This window comes from Serinus canaria, chromosome 11 (genome assembly GCF_022539315.1).
Source record: "Serinus canaria isolate serCan28SL12 chromosome 11, serCan2020, whole genome shotgun sequence".
NCBI classification, from domain to species: Eukaryota; Metazoa; Chordata; class Aves; order Passeriformes; family Fringillidae; genus Serinus; species Serinus canaria.
In genome coordinates, this window is record NC_066325.1 from 16981754 (window position 1) to 17002226 (window position 20473).

The 20473-nt window shown below is 40.5% G+C and overlaps 2 protein-coding genes across 4 annotated transcripts in view; one reads left to right on the forward strand and one right to left on the reverse strand.

Annotated features, from left to right (window-relative positions):
* Positions 1 to 20473, reverse strand: part of SDR42E1 (short chain dehydrogenase/reductase family 42E, member 1) — a 1031186-nt gene that overhangs the window by 503767 nt on the left and 506946 nt on the right. The window lies entirely within an intron of this gene.
* The window catches only part of CDH13 (cadherin 13), a 438545-nt gene that overhangs the window by 249525 nt on the left and 168547 nt on the right, over positions 1 to 20473 (forward strand). For both annotated transcript variants that reach the window (XM_009090753.4, XM_018914682.3), the window contains exon 6: positions 1692 to 1836. In XM_009090753.4, the coding sequence (XP_009089001.1) occupies positions 1692 to 1836 (145 nt within the window). The remainder of the gene's footprint in view (positions 1 to 1691; positions 1837 to 20473) is intronic.

The following is a 20473-nucleotide window of genomic DNA, read 5'->3' on the forward strand; positions in this document are numbered from 1 at the left end:
TTGGGTGGGACTTGGAGCAACCTTCTCCAGTGAAAGGATCCCCTGCCCATGGCAGGGGGATAGATGAACTTTAAAGGTCCTTTCCAAGCTGAATTATTTTATGATTCATTTTGTCAGCAGCTTCCAGCTGTAGCTAAAACTGTATCTGACTTTATTGTAGTTCAGGAATGGAATCTCTTTTCCTTTCCCAGTCCCATCACATCCCATGGCAAAGATTCCTGCACTGGCTTTGGAGCTCAGAGTAGAACAAACCCAAAAGTTGAAGGGGAGGTGCTCCCAGAAATCTTGAGCTGTGCCAAAGCTACTGGAATCATTCCAACCAGAATATCTGTCTGCCTTTAAGCTGTTAATCCATACAATACAAAATAAGGTTTGGGAATGGTTTGCAAGAACGATTCCCAAACAAGTGAGGCTAAGCAGTGAGTAGATGTTAAAATGGACTGTGACACTATTTACAAACAGTGCCTGTGAGTAGGTGTCTCACTCATAACAAATACTCCTACTCACACCCAACACATTGAATTAAAAAAGTGGAAGGTATTTATAAGCCTAACAGAAAACAGAGAAAGGTGATAATAAGCCATCCATTTTAATAAGGAATTAGGATTCTGACCTATTTCTTTCCCAGCAGGATTTATCACTAAGTTATAAATAACTTACAGGTATCAGACAGGGAAATGAAGAATAAATTAACAGTATAAACAAAATGCTCAGAGACTTCCAGCCCCTGCTGGCTCCATTTTCTCAGGGAAAGACTGGGAGAGAGTGATATTAACATCTGAGCTCAGGTTCATTTTCTGGCTGGCTTAACTCCATTAGAGTCTGGGGATGGGTAGGGCAGGTGAGAATGATAGTGGTGTCTCAGACAAGTTTATTGCTGTGTTTTATTGATTTCTTCTGAGGGGAGAGAACTGCAGGTGTAGCACACAGTTGCAATCTAAATTGATTCCTCTGTTGTTTAAGAAGTTTTGGTGTGGTTTGTGCTGGTGACTCGTTGGGACCTTGCACTGCACGTGGTTTGGGGGTTGATGTACAATAGGATCTTTCCTGCCAGGTTTTGGAAGTAAAGGAAGTCCAAACAAATCTCCAGCTTGTGCATATACCCACCTGATTGAGACTGAAGATATTCTTTCATTCTTCCACTTGATAGAAGACCCAGAGAAATCTGAAAATGGCCCAACAAACACTGCATGTCAAAGCCATTGAAAAAATGTCTAAATGTCTACAACATTCCTGCTTCTTTTGTTTGTTAGTTGGTTTTTCTTGGTTTTGTTTTCAAAAAGGCTTTTGGGTGAGCATTAATGTCAATTCTACCATGATAATTCTACATGTGTCCACTGGAGGTGTGCTTGATAAAAGCAAAGAAACAAATTCTAACCAGATATTCACATGAGTTGGATCAAGTTTGCAAGGGGTCTTGTTTTTTGGGGTTTTTTTAAGCTCTGGTCTATTAATTCTTTGGGCAATATGGCATCTTCAAGCTGCCAGGGGGTATCTCAGTTTGAATTTACATCTGTCTCTTCTTTTACTTCGAGGAGAAATCTGCTCTGAGCCTGGTCCAAAAGAAAGGACTGCAAGTGGTGTCTTTGGCAGGGTCTGGCCACACCAACGCTCATCGGAACTCTTTTTTTCTTATCTCTTCTCACTGTGAGAGTGATCTCATGAGTTGGTTCCTTTTTCTGCTCTGACAGCTGGAGGTGGAGGTGGTGGATATGAACGGGAAGACCTTGGATGGCCCGGTGCGCCTGGACGTCTCGGTCATCGACCAGAACGACAACAGGCCCATGTTCAAGGAGGGCCCCTACGTTGGGCACGTCATGGAGGGATCTGCCACAGGTGAGTCCCAGCCACACACAGCCCAGCACATTATTCTGTCTGCAGGGAGGAATGATGCACCTGACACCATGTTTTCAGGATGATACGATATGATTATGATATGATATGATATGATATGACATGATTATATGATACTAAAGAATACAGAAAGGATCCTTACACAGTGTTAAAAAGATAATAATGAAAACACCTGACTCTTTCCAGAGCCCCAACACAGCCTGGCACTGATTGGCCAAAGAGTAAAAACAACTCCCAGCAGAATCCAATGAAACACTCACCTGTGGGTGAATATCTCCAAACACATTCCACATGGGCACAGCACAGGAGAAGCAAATCAAATAAGAATTGCTTTCCTTTTCTCTGAGGCTTCTCAGCTTCCCAGGAGAAAGATCCTGGGTGAAGGGATTTTTTCAGAGAATGTGAATATGACAGTAAATAGAGCCTGAACAAATCCTCAGTTGATAAATGCATTATTATCACTCTGTACAAGTTTTCTTGCTGATTTGGTGGCTCACTGAATTCTTTCTCCACAAAAAGAAGTGGACAATCAGCACAACTTTTGGACAACAGGTAATGATTTTTGAATAACAAGTCTCTGCAGCAAAAAAAAAGAACTAAAGGGCAAAAACCCACAGAAATTAGTTGGAAATAGGAACTTTGATTTAGGTTCATGTTTTTCTTCATCTCTGGAATAAATGAAGACAACTCCTAGGATATTATTAAGATTCAAACCAAATACCATGAGCAATTTCTGTGCAGAGTGGGAATTTCACATTTTTTTTCCTGTTAGTTACTGGAAGGGTTCTTTTTATTTTTTATGCAGCATGAGTCTGGTAAATAACACAAATAACTGGAAAGCACATTATGAATAAACTAATGTTGCAGGGGAGATTGAAATACTGAACAATGCTGATAAACAGATGTTGTAAATGCAGATACAACTGTTGCAACAAAACAAAAACACATTGGTAATTGAAGTTAGTAAGGAAAATATTCCGATGAGGAAATTCTACAAGAGTAAGATATTGTTCCAAGTTTTAATGTGGGTATAACCATCCAAGTTAAACTCTTCCATTATATTATGTGAGCTTTCTGCTGAATTTTGCATTTTCACATGGAGTTCTTCGTATCTAAAACCTGTGGGTATGAAATGCATTACAAGCTGCTCCTGCAACAGATTAAATTTTTGAGGTAAATGTTTATTTACCTCACTTGTGACAAGCATGTAATGAAGATATTGATGATCTTTTCAGGCAAATGAGAAATGTTTCATATTTGAGAATACAGCTGCCAGCGGAACACTCTTTTCCTTTGTTGGTCTCTAGTACATTTTTTAACTGGCAATTCTCTATTTTTATTATCCATAAACTCTCCTTGTTTTCCTTTTTTCCCCACTCCTTATATTGAAGTTTACACTTCTGATTCAGTAGAGGTGTTTCTCAGCCCACCTTCCAGTGAATTCTTCTGTAATAGTTTCATCCATTTTCTCCTACTGCCACTTTGTTTTGACTCAGGTATCATTTAGCATTTTGATTGTCTTTCCTGTTGGCCTAAGTTTGAATAATTTTTCTCAACTTTCCCTCCCTCCCTTACCCTCCAGGTATTCATCACATTAAACTTCATAACCTCATTTGCCTGGTGTCAAGAGCACCAATGCCTGCAAAATTATTTTGTGCACAGTGGAACCTGTGGGATCAGGGCTGGCTGGAATCAGTCACAGCTCTCCATGCCCATGGCACCCACTCAGCCATCATTTCCTGGTCTTGCTTTCCACAGACCTTCAAATTTTCCACCAGGCTCTGCTATTTCATCACAGAGGTTATCAGAGATTATTCCCAGCTGTCGTGCTGCTCCAAATCAAAGGTTGCACTGCACAGCTTGGGAGGAATCCTGATGTGTTGGCAAGTGGCATTCCTGAGCCCTTCCCTTTGCATTGCAATTGTGCTGGGTTTCATTGCTGAAGCTGCACAAGGAAGGCTTTGGGTGGGGATTTTGGAAGGAATTTTGAATGAGTTAGAGATGGATATTTGAGTTTTTAGATGATGCAGGTTATTTTTCTCGTCTTCTCTAGAGGCAGGCAGGGTGAGTTCAGCTCACATCTCCACAGCATGGTTCAGAAGGTCACAACACCTTAGGTATGAGACCTTTCAAGGATTTATTGATTAATAAAATACTGTTAATAAGGATATTTGTATTTTTGATCCAATACTTAAATATTTCATTTTATGGACTCATAAGCTTTCTTAGTTAATTATGTTATGATACACAAACTTGCAGTACTGCATTTTAAACTTCTTGTTTACCTTTGTAACTACATTAATTTTTTTCTATATTTTAAACCCTAAAGCTCTAAACTTTCTTTTTTTAACTTAATGTGTTTCTGCTTTAAAGCTACATTCTCATTTCTATTACACAGAAATTACATAAACACAGAAATTACAGTGAAAAGTTGTGCCAAGCCCCTTTTAAGACTCTTCTTTTCCCTTCTATCTATATAGATATAAATTCACCAAAAGTGAACAAAACATGGAAACAGTGTGTGATTTTAGTGTTTATTTAATCTGTCTATGAATAATTAAAGAGCCTTTTGAGCACAGTCCCAGTGAGGATGGTTTGGATGGTGTTTAAACAGATTTTTTAATGTCACTAAAGCCATTCACATTTTTGTGTGTGTGATTTTGAAACTCCCAGTAAACACCACTGGTTATTTGGACACCTACAATTTATGTGCTATCACATTCCTGGAGAGGCAAGTACCTGCCTGTAATTACTGAGAGCACAAACTACATTACAATGAGTATTCATCTGAATTTAAAGCTAGGGCTTGCCAGACCTTGTAATTAATGATAAAAATATGTGACTGCTAGGTGATATTGCTACAGATTTATTTCTTGATCTATCATTCCTAGGGAAATTTAATAATATAGTTAGTTACAGTAAATTAGCTCTTTTCAGGGAAAATTGTTATGGTTCTGAAAATAGCCCAGAGTCAAATCCTGACAAAGCACACTCAAACGTGTGCTTAAAGTGACCACAGATGTGCTGAGATTTCTATTAGGCCTTTTCCTGGAGGGGCTGCAAACTTGGAGGCTTTTAATCAAAATAAATAAATTGGAAGACCAGCAGAAACTGTTTGGAGACAGAAAACCAGTTTGATTTGTTGGTTTTTATGTACACCAGCTCCCATTTCTGGATGAGGTTGCAGTCAGCATCTATGTCCCAGGAAAATAATGGCTGAGCCTGGCTCAGTGACACTGATGGCAATTTTTGGACTGGCTGTAATGGGTTTTGTGTTCACTGCACTGCTGATTGCTCATGGTTTTGTTTTCTGAGTTATGACCCAGTTTATTTCCTGTAGATCTCTGATTTTTCCAGCTGCCAGCTCAAGGGTTGAGGAGCTGTGTCTTGCAGCAGCCTCACCTGGGCACGTTCAGGAGGGTGGCTCCAAGCCCATGGATTCCACAGGCAGGCAGAAACATTTGGATATCTCAATTTTAGAGGCTGGGGAGTGGAGGAGGGTAAATGAACTTGGCAGCCACCTCATTTCTCTTGCTGGAGGCACTTGACAGAAATTATTTTAAACACACCTGACAGGATGTGACTTACAACAATATGCTGCAAACCCAGTGGGGTAAAATCTTAACTGCAGTGGTTTAGCAAAATTGCTTGAGAATTGCATTTAAAGAGAGTAACTTGTTTTGTGTGCTGCACAATAGCCTGGATCCACTGCATTCCAGCCTAGGAGCCTGGACTGACAGATGTCTATAAATAATTGCTGGAAATAAAGGGACACTTGGAGACATTTAGAGAGGAAACAGAAGGAATTAAGAAGAATAGCCTAGAGGGTTCTGCAGTATCATAAAGCAGTAATTTGTAGAGCTGGATAAGGCATGAGGCTGAGTGTCATTGGTAGCTCTGGAAAATAGTGCAAAGGTTCAGGTAAATGAAAACTGGTGCTGAAATTGTGCCTTTTTATTTAGAACCTCCTGCCAGGTTGGTTGATTTGTGGGTTTTTGGTTTTGTTTTTTTAATACTTAACCTAACAATAAGTTCAATACACAGATTAATAGAAACGGGATTGTACATGATAGATGGAGTCAAAAGAGCCCATGAAAGGGAAGCAAAAGGCCAGCTGGCCTAGCAAAGTGGCAAAAATAAATTTGGCATCATTGCTTTTAACACAACCTGTTGCCAGCTTTGATACATGTCAAATATTCTGGTCCTCTTTTCCAGTCTCTCCTTATTTGTGCCCTGCAATCCTTGCTGGTCTGTGGCAGAAGGAGGTTGGCAAAGGTGTAAAATAATAAATTGCATTGAATTGGGTGAAGTGTCAAACTCTTCTTCTTTCTTTTGACCTATCAATCCCAGGGGACAGAGGGAAATTAAAGGGTGCTTTTACAAGTTACCTTTTTGCTGGAAGATTAAATTTTTTTAAAGCCACAAAGAGCCCTTAGAAAAGGATAGTAAAGGGTGTAATATCTTTTTATTTAGGTAAAAGTAGAATCTGGAGTTTTCCAATCTTCTCATTCTGCCTGCACCAGGGCTAGGTAGGCACTTGAGTCTCTTTCACTGCTGTGCATAAATGTTTATTTGTTGATATTTTATTGAATTGGGTTTTTGCAGTATAAACTTAGAAGCCTCTATAGCTCTGACCTGCAAAGCAGAAATATCTCAGAAAATTCAGCTAAAAGCTATCTCAAAATGGAAGGTTTGACCCTGAAGTTTTTGATGCCTGGCACTGCCACTCTCAGCAATACTCAGATTCAGAGGAGATTTGAAATGTCAAATGTTACATATTTAATTATGAAACTTACTGCTGTGAGCTCTTGTGGAAACAAAACAATAAATTGGAATGAAGCTGTGGATGAGGAAGCCTCTGACTCACAGGAAGCTAAAGAATACCCAAAACTCCTTTATTTGTTACACCAGGCTGTTGCACAGCTTTTCCCCAGTCCTTCCTACTGGAGATGGAATGCTCAGCTTTGGGTAGAACTCAGCAGAGCACTTTCCAAGTTCCTTTTCTTTCAGATATGTTCACTTCTGGGCAAACTTGAAAACTTGCTGATGGCAAACTTTCAGCCCTCCTTCCTTGGGATTAATCATCTGCATTTCAGCAAAACTCCACTTGCTGCCTCAAACCCCTTTGTCATCTGGAATGTGAGGGATGTGAACTAGGTAGAAACATCTGTAATGTCAATATTTAAATTTCCAAGCAGAAGCCAAGCAGCAGCCAGGCTAATTATGCACAGCTGCTTTGTATATCCCAGTAGGAAATTTTTCACAGATCTGTGTGGAATAAAATACAGCTGTATATGAATATGGTTATTGTGTGTATGTGTAGATATATCTATTTTTTAAATATGTATGATGGGCATAAATTGCAGAGAGATGAGCACAGATAGACACAAATATCTGATCTTTTATTAGGGATTCTGGTGTATTTTGGTTACTGTGTATGTACACGGTGGAAAGAAAATATATGAATTTATTAATAATTTGTTTCATTATGGCAGACAAAGCTGTACATCCACTGTAATCTGCCTGCTGGAAATTGAAAGGAATAACCCATTAAAGCCAGTAATTAGCAGGTTCTCAGGTATGCAAGCGTGGTTAAAGCAGTGCATTTGGAGGAAATTCAAATAATCTCATGTGTAGCCATGAGCAGTTCCCTCAGCCTGGCTCTGGGGTGGGAGTGTCTGGGAGCTGCAGGCTCCAGGGTTCAATTAGCCCTGATTTCCAGCAGAGTGAGGTTAAACCCAGGACAGGCTCCAGACCAGCTCAGGTAGAATTACTGAACTGCCTGGGAGGACTGGAAAGGAGTCACCTCCCTCAGTCCCAGACAGAAGATCCTTGTGACAATGTTCACAGGGTCCCAGGATGAGGGAAGTGATGAGAAAGTTGACTCCATGTTCAGAAGGCTGATTTATTATTTTATGATATATATTATGTTAAAACTCTACTAAAAGAACAGAAGAAAGGATTTCATCAGAAGGCTGGCTAAAAAAAGAAAAGGAATCAATAACAAAGGTTTGTCTGTGACCAGACAGTCTGGACAGCTGGGCTGGGATTGGCCATTGATCAGAAACAACCACAGAGACCAATCCCAGACCCACCTGCTGCATCCCACAGCAGCAGAGAATCATTGTTTGCAGTTTGTTCCTGAGGCCTCTCAGCAACTCAGGAGGAAAAAATCCCAAGGAAAGGATTTTTCATAAAACGTGTCTGTGACAAATCCCCTTTGCCTTTCTGCACGAGTGGTTTGTGTGCTCACTGCCCCTCCTGCTGAAATGTCTTCTTGTTTTCCAGAATTCCACACAAGTTATACCCAAACTCAGCCTTAAGGCCAGATCAGCATCAATGCCTGATGTTAAAGGCTGTAAAAGCATCGTGCTCTCTGTGCCTTGGACAATTCATGGACTGAAGTGCTCTCACCTCCCTGCACTCAGCAGTGCTGGCTGGGGTTTGGGCTCCTTCTGCATCATAGCCCAGGCTCATGAAATAAAAATGAGTATGTTCCTTAATTAAAGAACAAATTATTAAAAAAAACTGCTGGAGTCCTTGCTGGGTACTGGAACACAAGGGCTCAAATGAATTTGTGCCATTTGGGATGTAATTGTCTGCAAAGGGAAATTTATGCACTAATTTACTTAACAGTGGCTTTTGCACCTGGGCTTTTGCACCTGTTTTGTGCAGCTCCTTCTGTTCTCTCAGAAGAGACAGGGATGAGCTTTAAAGCTCCAGGCACTTTGGACACATGAGATAAACTCATCCATGTAATCAATAAATTGAAAGATCCTGCAGTCCCAGGAAAGCATTATGTGACAAAACTCAGGGCTGTGTGGCAGCCAGCAGGGAGGGAGCATGCTGCAGCCCTCTGGGCAGGCTTTATTAGTGGTATAAACCCTCAGTTTGTGTTTATACACTTCTAAATCACCCTTTGTGGATATTGCCTTGCCATCCCTCTGTGCAGGCCAGCAGCCCTGCAGGAGTCAGGGGCCTGGCAGCTTCCACTCCACCATATTTCATCCAGATCCTTTAACAGCTCATGAAAAGGGTGATAAATCCCCAAAAGCTGCAATGATGTGCCACAAATTGATGCTGTGGTTCCAGGCTGGTGGCAGGGATGCTGCAGTTGAAGCTCCATCCCACCCAGCTGGGTGTAAATCCCAGGCTGGTGTCACCAGGGGTGGTGGCAGGGACAGGGTCCCCTCTGACTGCAGGGCTGTGCTCTGGCCACTGCTCTGAGTGCCAAAGCAAAAAAAAACCCCAATAAATTGTCAGTGCAGGCAGGCTTTGCCTGAGTGTGCATTGCCAATAGGCAGATCCATCCTGCTTTTATTGTGGAAGAGATGAATGGAAACCTCAGCACTGCACAATGGCAGGATTATTTATTCCCTTACAGATTAACCTGATTAATTTCAATTTTAATTGAAAGGAATGATCAAATAGATAGTGCCTTAAAATTTTTTTTAAAGAGTTATTTTTAAACTATAAGTTCACATCTTTATTTTTTTCTCATTTCTCCCTTTATTTCATGGCCTCACATCATTCTTTCCCCCACCATTACATCTAGCACTTGGGGTTTAAATTGCAGTCTGTAATCCCCCAAAGTCAAAAAAGGGTTGCACAGTACCCTTGCAATAGGAAAGGAAACCTTAGTGAGCGTGACCCCACAGAAATCTGTTTTTGCAGTAAGAGAGGTTTGTGGTATTTTATAGAAATATTCAAAATAGTTCACTTGGCTTTCAGATACTGAGCACAACTTCTAGACCAAGGCACTCTTTGAGTTCTTCATTCAGGTCACATCTGTTAAATGCAGAGAATGTCCCCTTTGCACACCACTGTTCATTTCCACACACAGTCACACTGTTTCTCTGTAGCACTTGTCTATGGCTGTTCACCAAAAATAGGTGGGAAATTACATTTATTTTTAGATGTCAAGCTCTCCTGGAGAGCACCACTAACATGCTTGAAAGTAAGCAGCAGAAGCTTTTATAAAATGACACATTTGTACTGAAGAACTTTCTGGAAACGTTGAAAAGTTTATTATTGGCTTTCTTGTGGAGTGAAAGGGGGAAAGGTGCTGTCAGCTGATGCTGAGCTAGATTCACACTCAGGGAATGTGATAGACAGGTTGAAGGTGAGAGCTCACAGTTCTTGCTTTCAAGCCACCTTCTGCTGGTACATTGGAAACTCCAGCAGAAATGTCTTTTAAATGTGGTTTGAAGAAAACATTAACAGATCCATGTTCAAGACAGTGATTTTTGGGGACACAAATACAGCTCAACATTGCTATGATTTAATCACTGAGCAGTAAAATATATTGACTATTATTTGATGGAAAATACCCAACTTCAGGTCTGTGTTTCAATTGTACAAGGCAAAGTTCTGGAAACAAAAAAAAAATTGATTCCAAAGAAAAAGGAAAAAATAACTTGGATAAAGAATTTTAACTGATTTTTCCTCAATCCTTACTAATTATACTCAAAACCCACTTGTAGTCTGAAAATGGAAATTCCTATGTGCTGAGAATTGTGTTAGTGACAATTGTGGATGTTTTCTTGGACAGCTCTGTCCCAGTCTCAAATCTGTGGTTGAACAGTGTGCTTATACTGAATGCTCTGTTCTAAAATTAGTGTGGTTAAACATGATCTTTAGAGTACTAGAAGTATTTAATTGATGTTTTAAGAGACAGGAATATTATAAAAAATGTGATTTTGTATAAAATAGCAATATTTGCTGTGCACCTATAACACCTATAGCACATATAACACCTCCAAGAAAGGAGATGCACATTGCTGGATGAAAATGTTTCCATTTCCTCTGTGCAATCTCTGAGAGAAAAACAAAATATGATTTCCATTATAAAGGTAAAGAGCACAGTCTGCTTTTAATGTAATTTCATTTTAATCATCAAAAGCATTGTCAGGAAACTTGGCAGGGAAATTTATTTTTAACATGGTTTTGAAATTGAGAGACACACCTCAAGACAAAGCTGCTTTAATTAATGAAATAATTAGCAATACACCGCAGGTCTTGTCCATGGGGTCAGATGATTACTCACTCAATTAATATGTGATGAATTTTCATCCAGTCTACTCAAGGGTGTAATTTTATTAAGCACACATGGAAACTGCATTCCTTGGCCTGGCTGCTTTATGCTCTAAAAGGGCAGAGTTTAGCTGATCTCACAGAGAAAAGTAAGAAAGATTTATTTCCCCAGGTGGGTGGGGGCAAAAAAAACCCCAAACCAAAGTAAAAAAAAAGAAAAAGCAACCAAAACCCAACTCTGCTCATTCATTTCATCAAACCCTGTTCAGTTCTCTCAGCTGAAGATGTGTTATTTGTTGCTCCAAGCAGAAGTCTCTCATCTATAGTGACAACCTTTGGGCTTTGAAAATATTGCCAGTCTCAGTCTGTTTTTACAATCTGAATTTCATGATGTTTGATTAAAAAGGAATCTCTTGAACAGTCATTCTCTTTTACCATTAGCAGTTATAAATACAGTATCTTTCTTTAAAGGAGCTTTGAATTTTTAAAGAGGTGTTATTTGAAAAGTTTTTTATCTGTCATTTCTTGCCATCAACCCTCTGGTGTGTCTGAGAAGTTTGGAAGGCATCTGAAACACTGAAGTTCAAGGGAGTGCCTGTGAAAGATCTCTCTTAAATGACAATTCCTTGTGTCAGCTGGGATTGGCATTTTGTGAAATCAGTAGGAATGTCAGTGGAATTCAGACAGGCTCACTGCTGCTGAAAGCCCCTTCTCTACAAATCTGAGTCCTTGCAGGTGAAATTGCAATCATCCCTCTTTAGGACAGCAAAAATCATCCCTGCTGCATCCCCAGCTCTTTGGTCAGAATGTGGCCATAGTGTAGGCCTGGGTTTCTTAGAATATACAGAATTTCAGAAGGTTGTCAACATCTCAGCTCCACTCTGTGTGGGACTTTGCTTTCAGGATTTAATTCACTGCCTTAATTTCCTTGTACATTTTCTTGCATGAACCATTAATTAACGTCATTGATCTGGCAGTTTGAATTCTTCAGCACCTGCAGCACCTTTGCTGGAAAGCTTCATGCTTAAGTGCTGCTACCCAAAGCACTCTGTAAATTCTCTGAGTCAGCACCTAGGTAGCATTTTTTACTCTTCAAAAAGTTCTCCTCTGGGGCAGAGCACCAATTATAAAAATGCAATCACAGCAGCTACATGATATTAAAATAAAACTTATGCCGTAGCACATAATGGCAAATCAAACTATGAAACAATGTGGAGTCTCCTCCTGTATGCAAGAATAGGTTCTTCCTCCCATGGGCTTTGCAAGAGGAATTTAAACCTTGCAGGGCTGGGCTGGGGTTGAGGCAAGCCCTGGAATCACAGAATCATGGAATGGTTTGGGGTGAAGGGACCTTAAAGCTGATCCTATTCCATTCCTGGGAATGTTTTTTAATCAAACATGATGAAATTCCCTTCCCTGCCATGACCAGGGACATCTTCCACTATCCAAACCCTGTCCAACCTGGCCTTGGACACTTCCAGGGATTCAGGGGCAGCCAAAGCTTCTCCAGCTTGTGCCAGGGTCTCAGCATCCTCACAGGGAAGAATTTTTCCCACTATCCCATCTAAACCTGCCCTTCTTCAGTTTAAAACTCTGCCCCAATAAAATCCCTACCCATCCTGTTTATGAGGAAGAAGCCAGGATGAATGTGAGATGAGTGATGAATTTCAGCTGAACTTGCTTTGAGTTCTTCCACTAACAGCCAGTCCATTGTCTTAAGGCAGAAAAATGGGATCTGGGTGCCTGGGACCTGGGATCTGCATTCCATGAGACACAGCAATTCCAGTGCCAGCAGCAGCTAAGTAGAAGTGGGGTCAGGTTTTGGTCTGACAAATTCTGCAAAACCATGAACAAGTGGAAGGACTACTCAGATAAATTGTGTTGGAGAGAAAGCTCATACCCTAAAACTGCTCTGAGAGTTTCTGCTCAATAGTGGCCAGACACTGAAAGAATATTCATATAAACAGAAAAAATAGAAATAACACTAAAATAATGTAATTCTGTTCGTGGAGGGACCTGAAACACTGAAATACATCTGGTGTGGCTGTGAGCAAATGGATTTTGCACTACCTGCCATCACTGCTGTCCAAGGTTAGCAAAACAGACGCAGGTTTAGGAAGCAAAGTTAGCAATAAATGCAACCAACGTAGCATGGCCACTGCTGATCTTGTTATGTCAATGTTGGGATGGGATGAGCAGTCCCCAAATCTGATAGCCAAAATTTGGCACAGGAGGAAGGGCCCTGGAAAACAGAAGCAGAGGAGAAACATCAGCATGTTTTAACAGACAGGGTAATGGATCATGAAATTGCAGACATTACTGGTTGGGCACACTGGCGAGCTTTGTTTTGCAAACTTCTTGGTTTTTTTAATTTAAACAGTTTTGCCTTCTTGAATTTGAGCTGAACTCTATCATAGCTTCTGTTAGGAAAAAAACCTACAGTACTCAAAATAATTATAAGACCAAAGATAGACGTGCCTCTTGGGCTTGTTGTAATCTTGCTTATTTGGCAGTTTCATTTGGGAGGTTACACTTTCAGCAGGCTGGGTGTGTGCTGCAGGCTTACCGGGAGAGAACTAAAGAATTGAAAATTTGATCGTATTTTCTTAGCCAGGGAAAAAAAGAAGTTAATAGTATAGCTTTTCTTTTCCAATTTTCATTTTTTGAAGGCTTGCCTTTGCTAGTTAAGATAATATAGTTTATCCATCCTCTGGGCTCTTATTTTCTCATTGCTACAGCTGTATCCCAGAAAGCTGAAATTATCAGCTTCGGGCTTCATTGCTATTGAATAAAGTTTTAACTCATTTTTCTTTTCTCTCTCTTTTTTTTAATCTTTTTTTTTTAATTCAAGCTGAAGGATCCTTTTGGAAGCAAGCAGGCAGGCAAGCCTTCTGTTCTCCCCCCTCCCTGCTTTGCAGATTACCATTTGTCTGTCGGTTCCTTTACGAGTAGCTGCTCCAACTGGAAAGTGTAGGGGAAGGACATCAAAATTCTGCATGTTTTCCTGGCTCACTCCATAGATTAAAGCAGCAGTGACAGCATTGTTAACATTCTCTTCAAAGCAGGGTGAGCAGGGGAGTCGGTGCAGTGCTCAGAGCAGCCCCAGCACAGGCACATCCCCAGCTGCTGATTGTGCCACCTCCTGCCAGGCACCACAATTTGGAAACCATTTCTCAAAGAACCTTCGTTCAGAGTGTTTTTGCTGCTGAATGGAGATGTCTCTCCCCTAAATGAAACAAAATCAAATCTCCTGATAAAGGCAGAGATTGTTTTCTCAGACCTCATCCAGGGAGAGAGGCTCTCCCGCCCAGGCTGTAGCAGGGAGTTTGTTCATGCCCACCATGGCTCTATATTAAATACATTGTTCCATAAAAAGGGTTGTGATATTTACTCAGTGCTGGTACATCCTCCTATTACTTTGGGGTGCCCTGAGGGGTTTAAACACTGTATGCTGGAGTAGAGGAAACAAAACCTCCCTTAGTTTATGGATTTTAGCCTTTGCATAAGCTGTGAGGATGGGCAGTGGTGGTGCTGCTTAAATACTTCTAAATTTGCTTGGCCTGCAGCAGCCAAAGGAGTGAAAACATTTTTTAAAAAAAGTGCTAATTAAGAGAAACCAAAAGAAGCAAAGGTTTCTTTGTTGCTGTGGATTTTCTCTTGCCAATCTGGCATATTTTAGCTGCAGGCCAGTCCCTCACAGGCCCAGGAATTACAACCTGTTGAATGCTAAATAGGTGGTGTGGACCAATACTAATGAGGATCTGTGGAGCAGCTCCTTGTTCCTGGCAGCCAAAGGGAGAAAAGAAGGATATTCCATGGTTTGCTACTCTGCCTAGGGACACCCAATTTACATATGGCCTAAAACTGCTGATCAGAGCTAATCTCCCTGATCATTATAGCTTGAAGAAAGGTTTAATATTCAGGATGTTCTGAAGGTTTTTTGCTAAACAAAAATAGGCTGCATGAAAAGTGGGCCACTGGCAAGCCAGGACTGGGAGCTGCTGCAGGAATTTTAATGGCCTGATGCTAAGCACCGAGGGCTTGTGCTCCAGTAAAACTTTTTGTAGCTTTTCTCCCAGATACTTGTGGGGTTTGTTCTGCTGTCTCAAGCCTGCCCTGAAGCACACCCTTTCCCCAGACTGATCTGAGGGGACTTCAGAGATCAGAGGCAGAGGGATGTGGCTGCTGCACAGTCTTGGCAGCAATGTGGCTGTTGGGATTACCATGGGATGTCCAATCCTGCTCTTGACAGTTTTCCTAGTGGGATGTGTCAGTGTGCAGCTGAGGATGTCTGCTCACTCCTGGCAGTGCATGGAGAGAGGGGACACAAAGATTTTGGGGTGGGGAATCCTCTTTTCTCCTCACTTTTGTTTTAAAGGTGTGCAGAAGAATTCCCAGCTTTTGTCTTTCATTCCTTATGATCAGGGCCCAGGAGAGCTGGAAGCTGAGGGGAATGTACCAGCTGAGAATAATGCTTCCCCACCCTCCCAAAATTCTCATTTAGGTCAAACTTCTGAGAAAACCAGATCCAGCCAGTTTATTTCTAAACAACTTCCTGCAAACTGCAGGATTTACTCTGTGGATCCATGTAGGTTTCATCCATATTTGTATTTACTGATCTCCTTGTTCCACCATTATCCAGCATTTGCTTTTATCCAGTAGCTAAAAAATTAACACCTTTCATCTTGGCTTTGTAGTGAAAATGGGGAGATACTTTCATGAAATTAAAGTCCTGGTCAGAAATTGCAACTGCAATTTTTTTTTTCCCACTGAAAATAGACTGGGGAAATAAGTGTTATTTTTCTTGGGGTTTTTTTTTGCTTTGATGTATCTTTGGGGTTTTTGTTTGTTTGTTTGTTTTGTTTAGTTTTGCTTTGGTTTATTTTTTTTTCTTGGGGCAATAAAAAGCAAAAAAAAACTAAAAAAAAAAATCATTACTCCACTGTGTTGTCCACTCACCAGAAGTGTGGAGAGGCCAACACTGGAGTGTTTTGAGGGGCTGCTGGGGGCTCTGGGAGTGGCTGTGATTGTTCCATTCCACCCCCACTCTGCCCCGTGGCTGCTCTCTGATCTCTGTGCAGAATCTGTTCTTCCCTGTGGCTGTGGCTGCAGCTGGGGTGCCTCAGCCCTCCCAGAGCAGCCCATCTCCTCACCTCTCTGCCCCTGCCCTGCCCCTGCCCTGCCTCCTGGTGAGCAGCAGGCTCAGAGTGCCTCCGAGCTGCGAGGGCAAAGCTTAGCAGGGATAAGGCAGGAATTGAAATCATTCTGCCTCCCAGCACTGCTGACCTCTTCTGCATCCCATATGCTGTGTGTGTTCTCTAACTGCAGAAGATGCATTTTGTGACTTTATTTTTGTATAATTTATTTCTCAAGGGGTACTGATTTGAGGTTTTTTTTTTTTTTCTTTAAATGTGTAAGAACTCTTTTCAGGAGAGCATCTTGGATCCCTGGAGTGGCTCTGGTAGTCTCAGCTTTGGTGTGAGTGTGACCCTGTGATCTGTGACACAGTAAGAACTTTATTGCCCATAAGCTGCCAAGAGATGTGAATTTCTATGTGTTGGTAGATGGCTCTTTTTGAAACACATCCTTGCTCCTGTAAATACATTTTCAGTGTCTCTTGTTGGGGCTGTGTCCCATGAAAGCTCTATGGATTCCTAATTTTTCCTTCATTTTGCTGAGCACTCATATGTTTACTTTTAAACCAATCACTGGAGTTTTTCAGACCAGTTTTGGAGAACACTGACACAGGACACGGCACTTGTTACTCCTACTTTTGACTTTAATTGTCAGGAACATAAAAATCCTTGCTTGCCAATTAATTTTTTGGCATGGTTGAGAATGGCTGCCACAGTTGGGGACTGCAAGTTGCTATGGAGATGTTTTCTGTTGGCTTCAAAGGGTGAATGATGATGTTTGGATGTGCTCATCACGTACCTGGAGTGTGTAGATGTAGATTCACACCTCAATTCATAAAAAAAATTCATAAATTTCCACCCTGTGCTTGAGATTCTGTGTTTATTGTTTATTCTAGTCAGGTAACATGGCTTGTGTTCCCAGTTCTGAAGGTTCCTCCAGAGTCAGACAAATAACACCACGTTATCAGTGTCAAGTGTTAAAATGGTTAAAACCACGAAAATTACCTCTTGTAGAGGAAACAAATTCATTTATCATTTGGGATGTAAAGAGAGTTGGTTGACAAAAGTGCCTTGGGTGTGTGTAGGTCTGATAGAAGCAGAGAGAGAAATCTGGCCTGACTAGGGGTTGGAATAAATTCATTAGTGAGAAAATAGTGACTCCTTTGTGTGTAGATGATGTGTGTATGTAGAGTGTGCATTATTGCCTTTCCTGTCTGTGTCTGAAAATCAATGCTCAGCATAGAAGGGAAAAGGAAAATAAAATCATTGTTTTTTACTATCAGTCATGTAACCCCATGAAGAAAATAATAAACCCTTGGGATTTATAAACAAAACACATTTGGGAGAGCTCCAATGAAGAGTGGAGCTCCAAATCCTTTAGCAATGAAAATCAAAATCTCTGGAAAAGGGATCATTAAGAGATTCTTGGGTAGTTCTAGAAGCACATCCTGAGTTTTGAAAAGGCAATGTTATATTTGGTTATTTTAACACACAATCTGAACCCCTCCAAGGATCTCCCAAGTGTCCTGCAGGAAGAAACTGGCTGCAGTTTTCAAGGTAATGAAATGCACAGTGTTCAGAATTCCTCAGTCCCACAGTGCTCAAGGCTACATTAATATTTACATTATGTAAATTAATTGTTAAATGCTGAATAATGTTGAACCCAGTGTTATCTTTATAGCATTTATTATAATAGAGCATGTGGAATTTTGCAAAAATATACAGGGAATTAATAATGCTTTCTAATTGCTGGAGGAAGATGAAATACTTTAAATGTGATATTTTATGGGTTACTAATGTTTTTTTTTAAATGGCCCTCAAAACCCAAATGGTCATATTGGCACACATTATCATAATAATAGAGGCAATACTGAGACATAAAGTCTGCTTAGAGAGGTTTGGGGTTGATTTTATTCTTTAAAAATATTGTTCACTCCAAGGTGAGATACAGCTCCTGGGGAATACTTTGGGAGCTTTGCAGTCAAAGTCAAGGCTAAAGTTCAGCCTCAAAAATGTTTAAAGAACAGAGTCTGATTTCCAGTTATCAATACTCACCAAAAATTAAACAAAAAAAAATTAACAAAAAAAAGAAGAAAAGAAGAAGACAAAAAGAAGGCAAGAATTTAAAATGTGGAAGATGCTGGGTCTGCATCAGCAAAGCTCTGCAGCCACCTTTAAAGGAGGCAGTGGAGCAGGCAGAGCTGGGGAGGATTCATGTGGTGCACGAGATGTGGATCACAGCTCGGTGCTCTACTTCCCTCTAGAGTCAGTGGAAGAAATTGGTGATCCAGAGGTGATGAATCCTCCTGGGTGAGCCCCTGGAGCTGTGGAATGCTCCCTCAGCACTGGATGAATGGCACCAGGAGAACTGAGGGTCTCTCAGCTGGATGCCACCAGCTGAAAGGCAACTTCCAAAGCCAAATTCACTTTTTTCATGAAATTGGGTTTGATGTCTGGCATATATTTATTTAGGAAGGGTAAACATAGAGCTGGTTACTCAGACTTTTAAATCATGGATGGAATTAGGAATTACTCATGGATGGAATTAGGAATCATGGATATCTAATTCTTGTAGTGATCGTGTTGGGCTACAGAGGAGTGAAAGGAAGGAATGGGAATTCAACCTTCAAATTCTCTCTGTTTGCTCATTTATTTATTGTTTTACTGTATTGGAAGCTCTGCTCAGTCATGACCTGTGTACACAACAGCCAGGATCTTAAATCTGCAGTTTTGGCACCCTGAAACTTTGCAAAGCTTTTGTCAAATTTGAGGAATGTTTTTAACTTAAAAGAGGGAAAAGGGGGAGCCAAATATCTTCCATTCTGCAGCTTTGCAAAGTTACAAAGTATTTTTTTAATTTTAAAGGGAACATTTCTTTACACCTCTATATCTCTTTTAATTCTTATATTTCATTAAGATAATTGATCTATTGACTTTAAATACTCTTTTTTAGTTTCACCAGAAAAAATATTCTGTAGTTGTAGCCACTGAACAAGCTAAGTCTTACTTTAGGAAGATTAGATTTGGTTTTCACTTGATCTTCTATTCATTTCACTTGTGTTTGCTTTTAATTTGCTTGTTTTTAGCAAACATACTCTTACTTTAAACACAAATCTAGGTAAAAAGCACAAATGTTTATACCATAAAAATCACCCAGTTCTGAGGTGAAAAGATAAAAGATGAAGCTTTTCTTCTATAAAAATACCTTTTTATAATATCCCAACGTGTCAAATGCAGTACAAATGGCCAAGTTTTTTAACAAGTTTTTGACATTGTAGCCACCTGTTATGTAGGGTAAAGGAAGGTGAAATAAAATTAAGAGCAATGGTAAACAGGAAGGAAAGCAGAACACATAACTCAGTGTGGAGATTGAGTTTCCATGTGAGCACAAAAAGCTGCTCTTTTCCTGATCTCAGTGCCATAACAGTCCCTGTGTCTGTCTCTATAAATATTTCAGAATTACTAAGCCTTCTGTAGGTCTTGAGTTTCTCCCTCTGAGATAATTGTCTGTGTTACTTCTGTTTTATACACCATGAAATTAGAAAGGTTAGAGCCTGTTCAGGTTCTTGGATTCTGTTAATTAATCTCACCAAGCCTTTCTTAATGGTTTGTATGATCCCAGCTCCAAAGAAAGCCAGGAATGCCCCAGGGAGGGTTCACTGCTCACTGCTGGCACTGCCCATTCTGTGCCTGTGGCTCCATTTCTCTGCTGTTCAGGTGCTGAGTTGTGTCCTGGAGAAAATACCTCATTTATTGCAGGGGGAAGGGGCTGGGAAGTGAATAAACCAGGGGCTGAGAGTAGAATTGAAAACAAAAATACCAACAAACTCACTTTTATTTTACTGACAAACCTTAATTAAGTTTACTGCTTACCATTTACAGCTCTTGTCCCAATAACACCAGTGGCACAAGTTATTTATTTGCTTTTGGTTCAGCACATGGTTTTGCTTTTTATACATCTTTTCCTGTTATTTACCACAGATGAGTAAATGGCAGGCTGGAAACGTGTCTGGCACTGACTCAAGCTCTCTTTTCTATCTACAGTATCTTTATATATAACCCATCCTTTAGTGGTCTCAATAAAAGCACTCAATAAGAACCAAGTTGATGGCACAATTAATTTATATTGGGTAAAAGGCTTCTCCTTGTAAACTTGGTTATTTGGGAGTTCTGTGGACAACAAGGCAAACTATTCTATAAAATTAACTGTCAAATGATCTGTCCCCATTTCTTCCAACAAGAAAGCTCAAATAACCTTTAGTGTGACACCTTTTAAACAGTTCATTTTCACCCAGACCATTGCAAGCAGGGCAGGGTAACACCTCCTGAACTCCCAGTGCCATTTGGAGGTCCATGATCCCCCCAAAAGTTTCCATTTTTTTTTAACACCAAAGATCTAAAGAGGTGCATGTATTGTGTAATTCTAGAGATTAGCAAAGATCTAAAGAGGT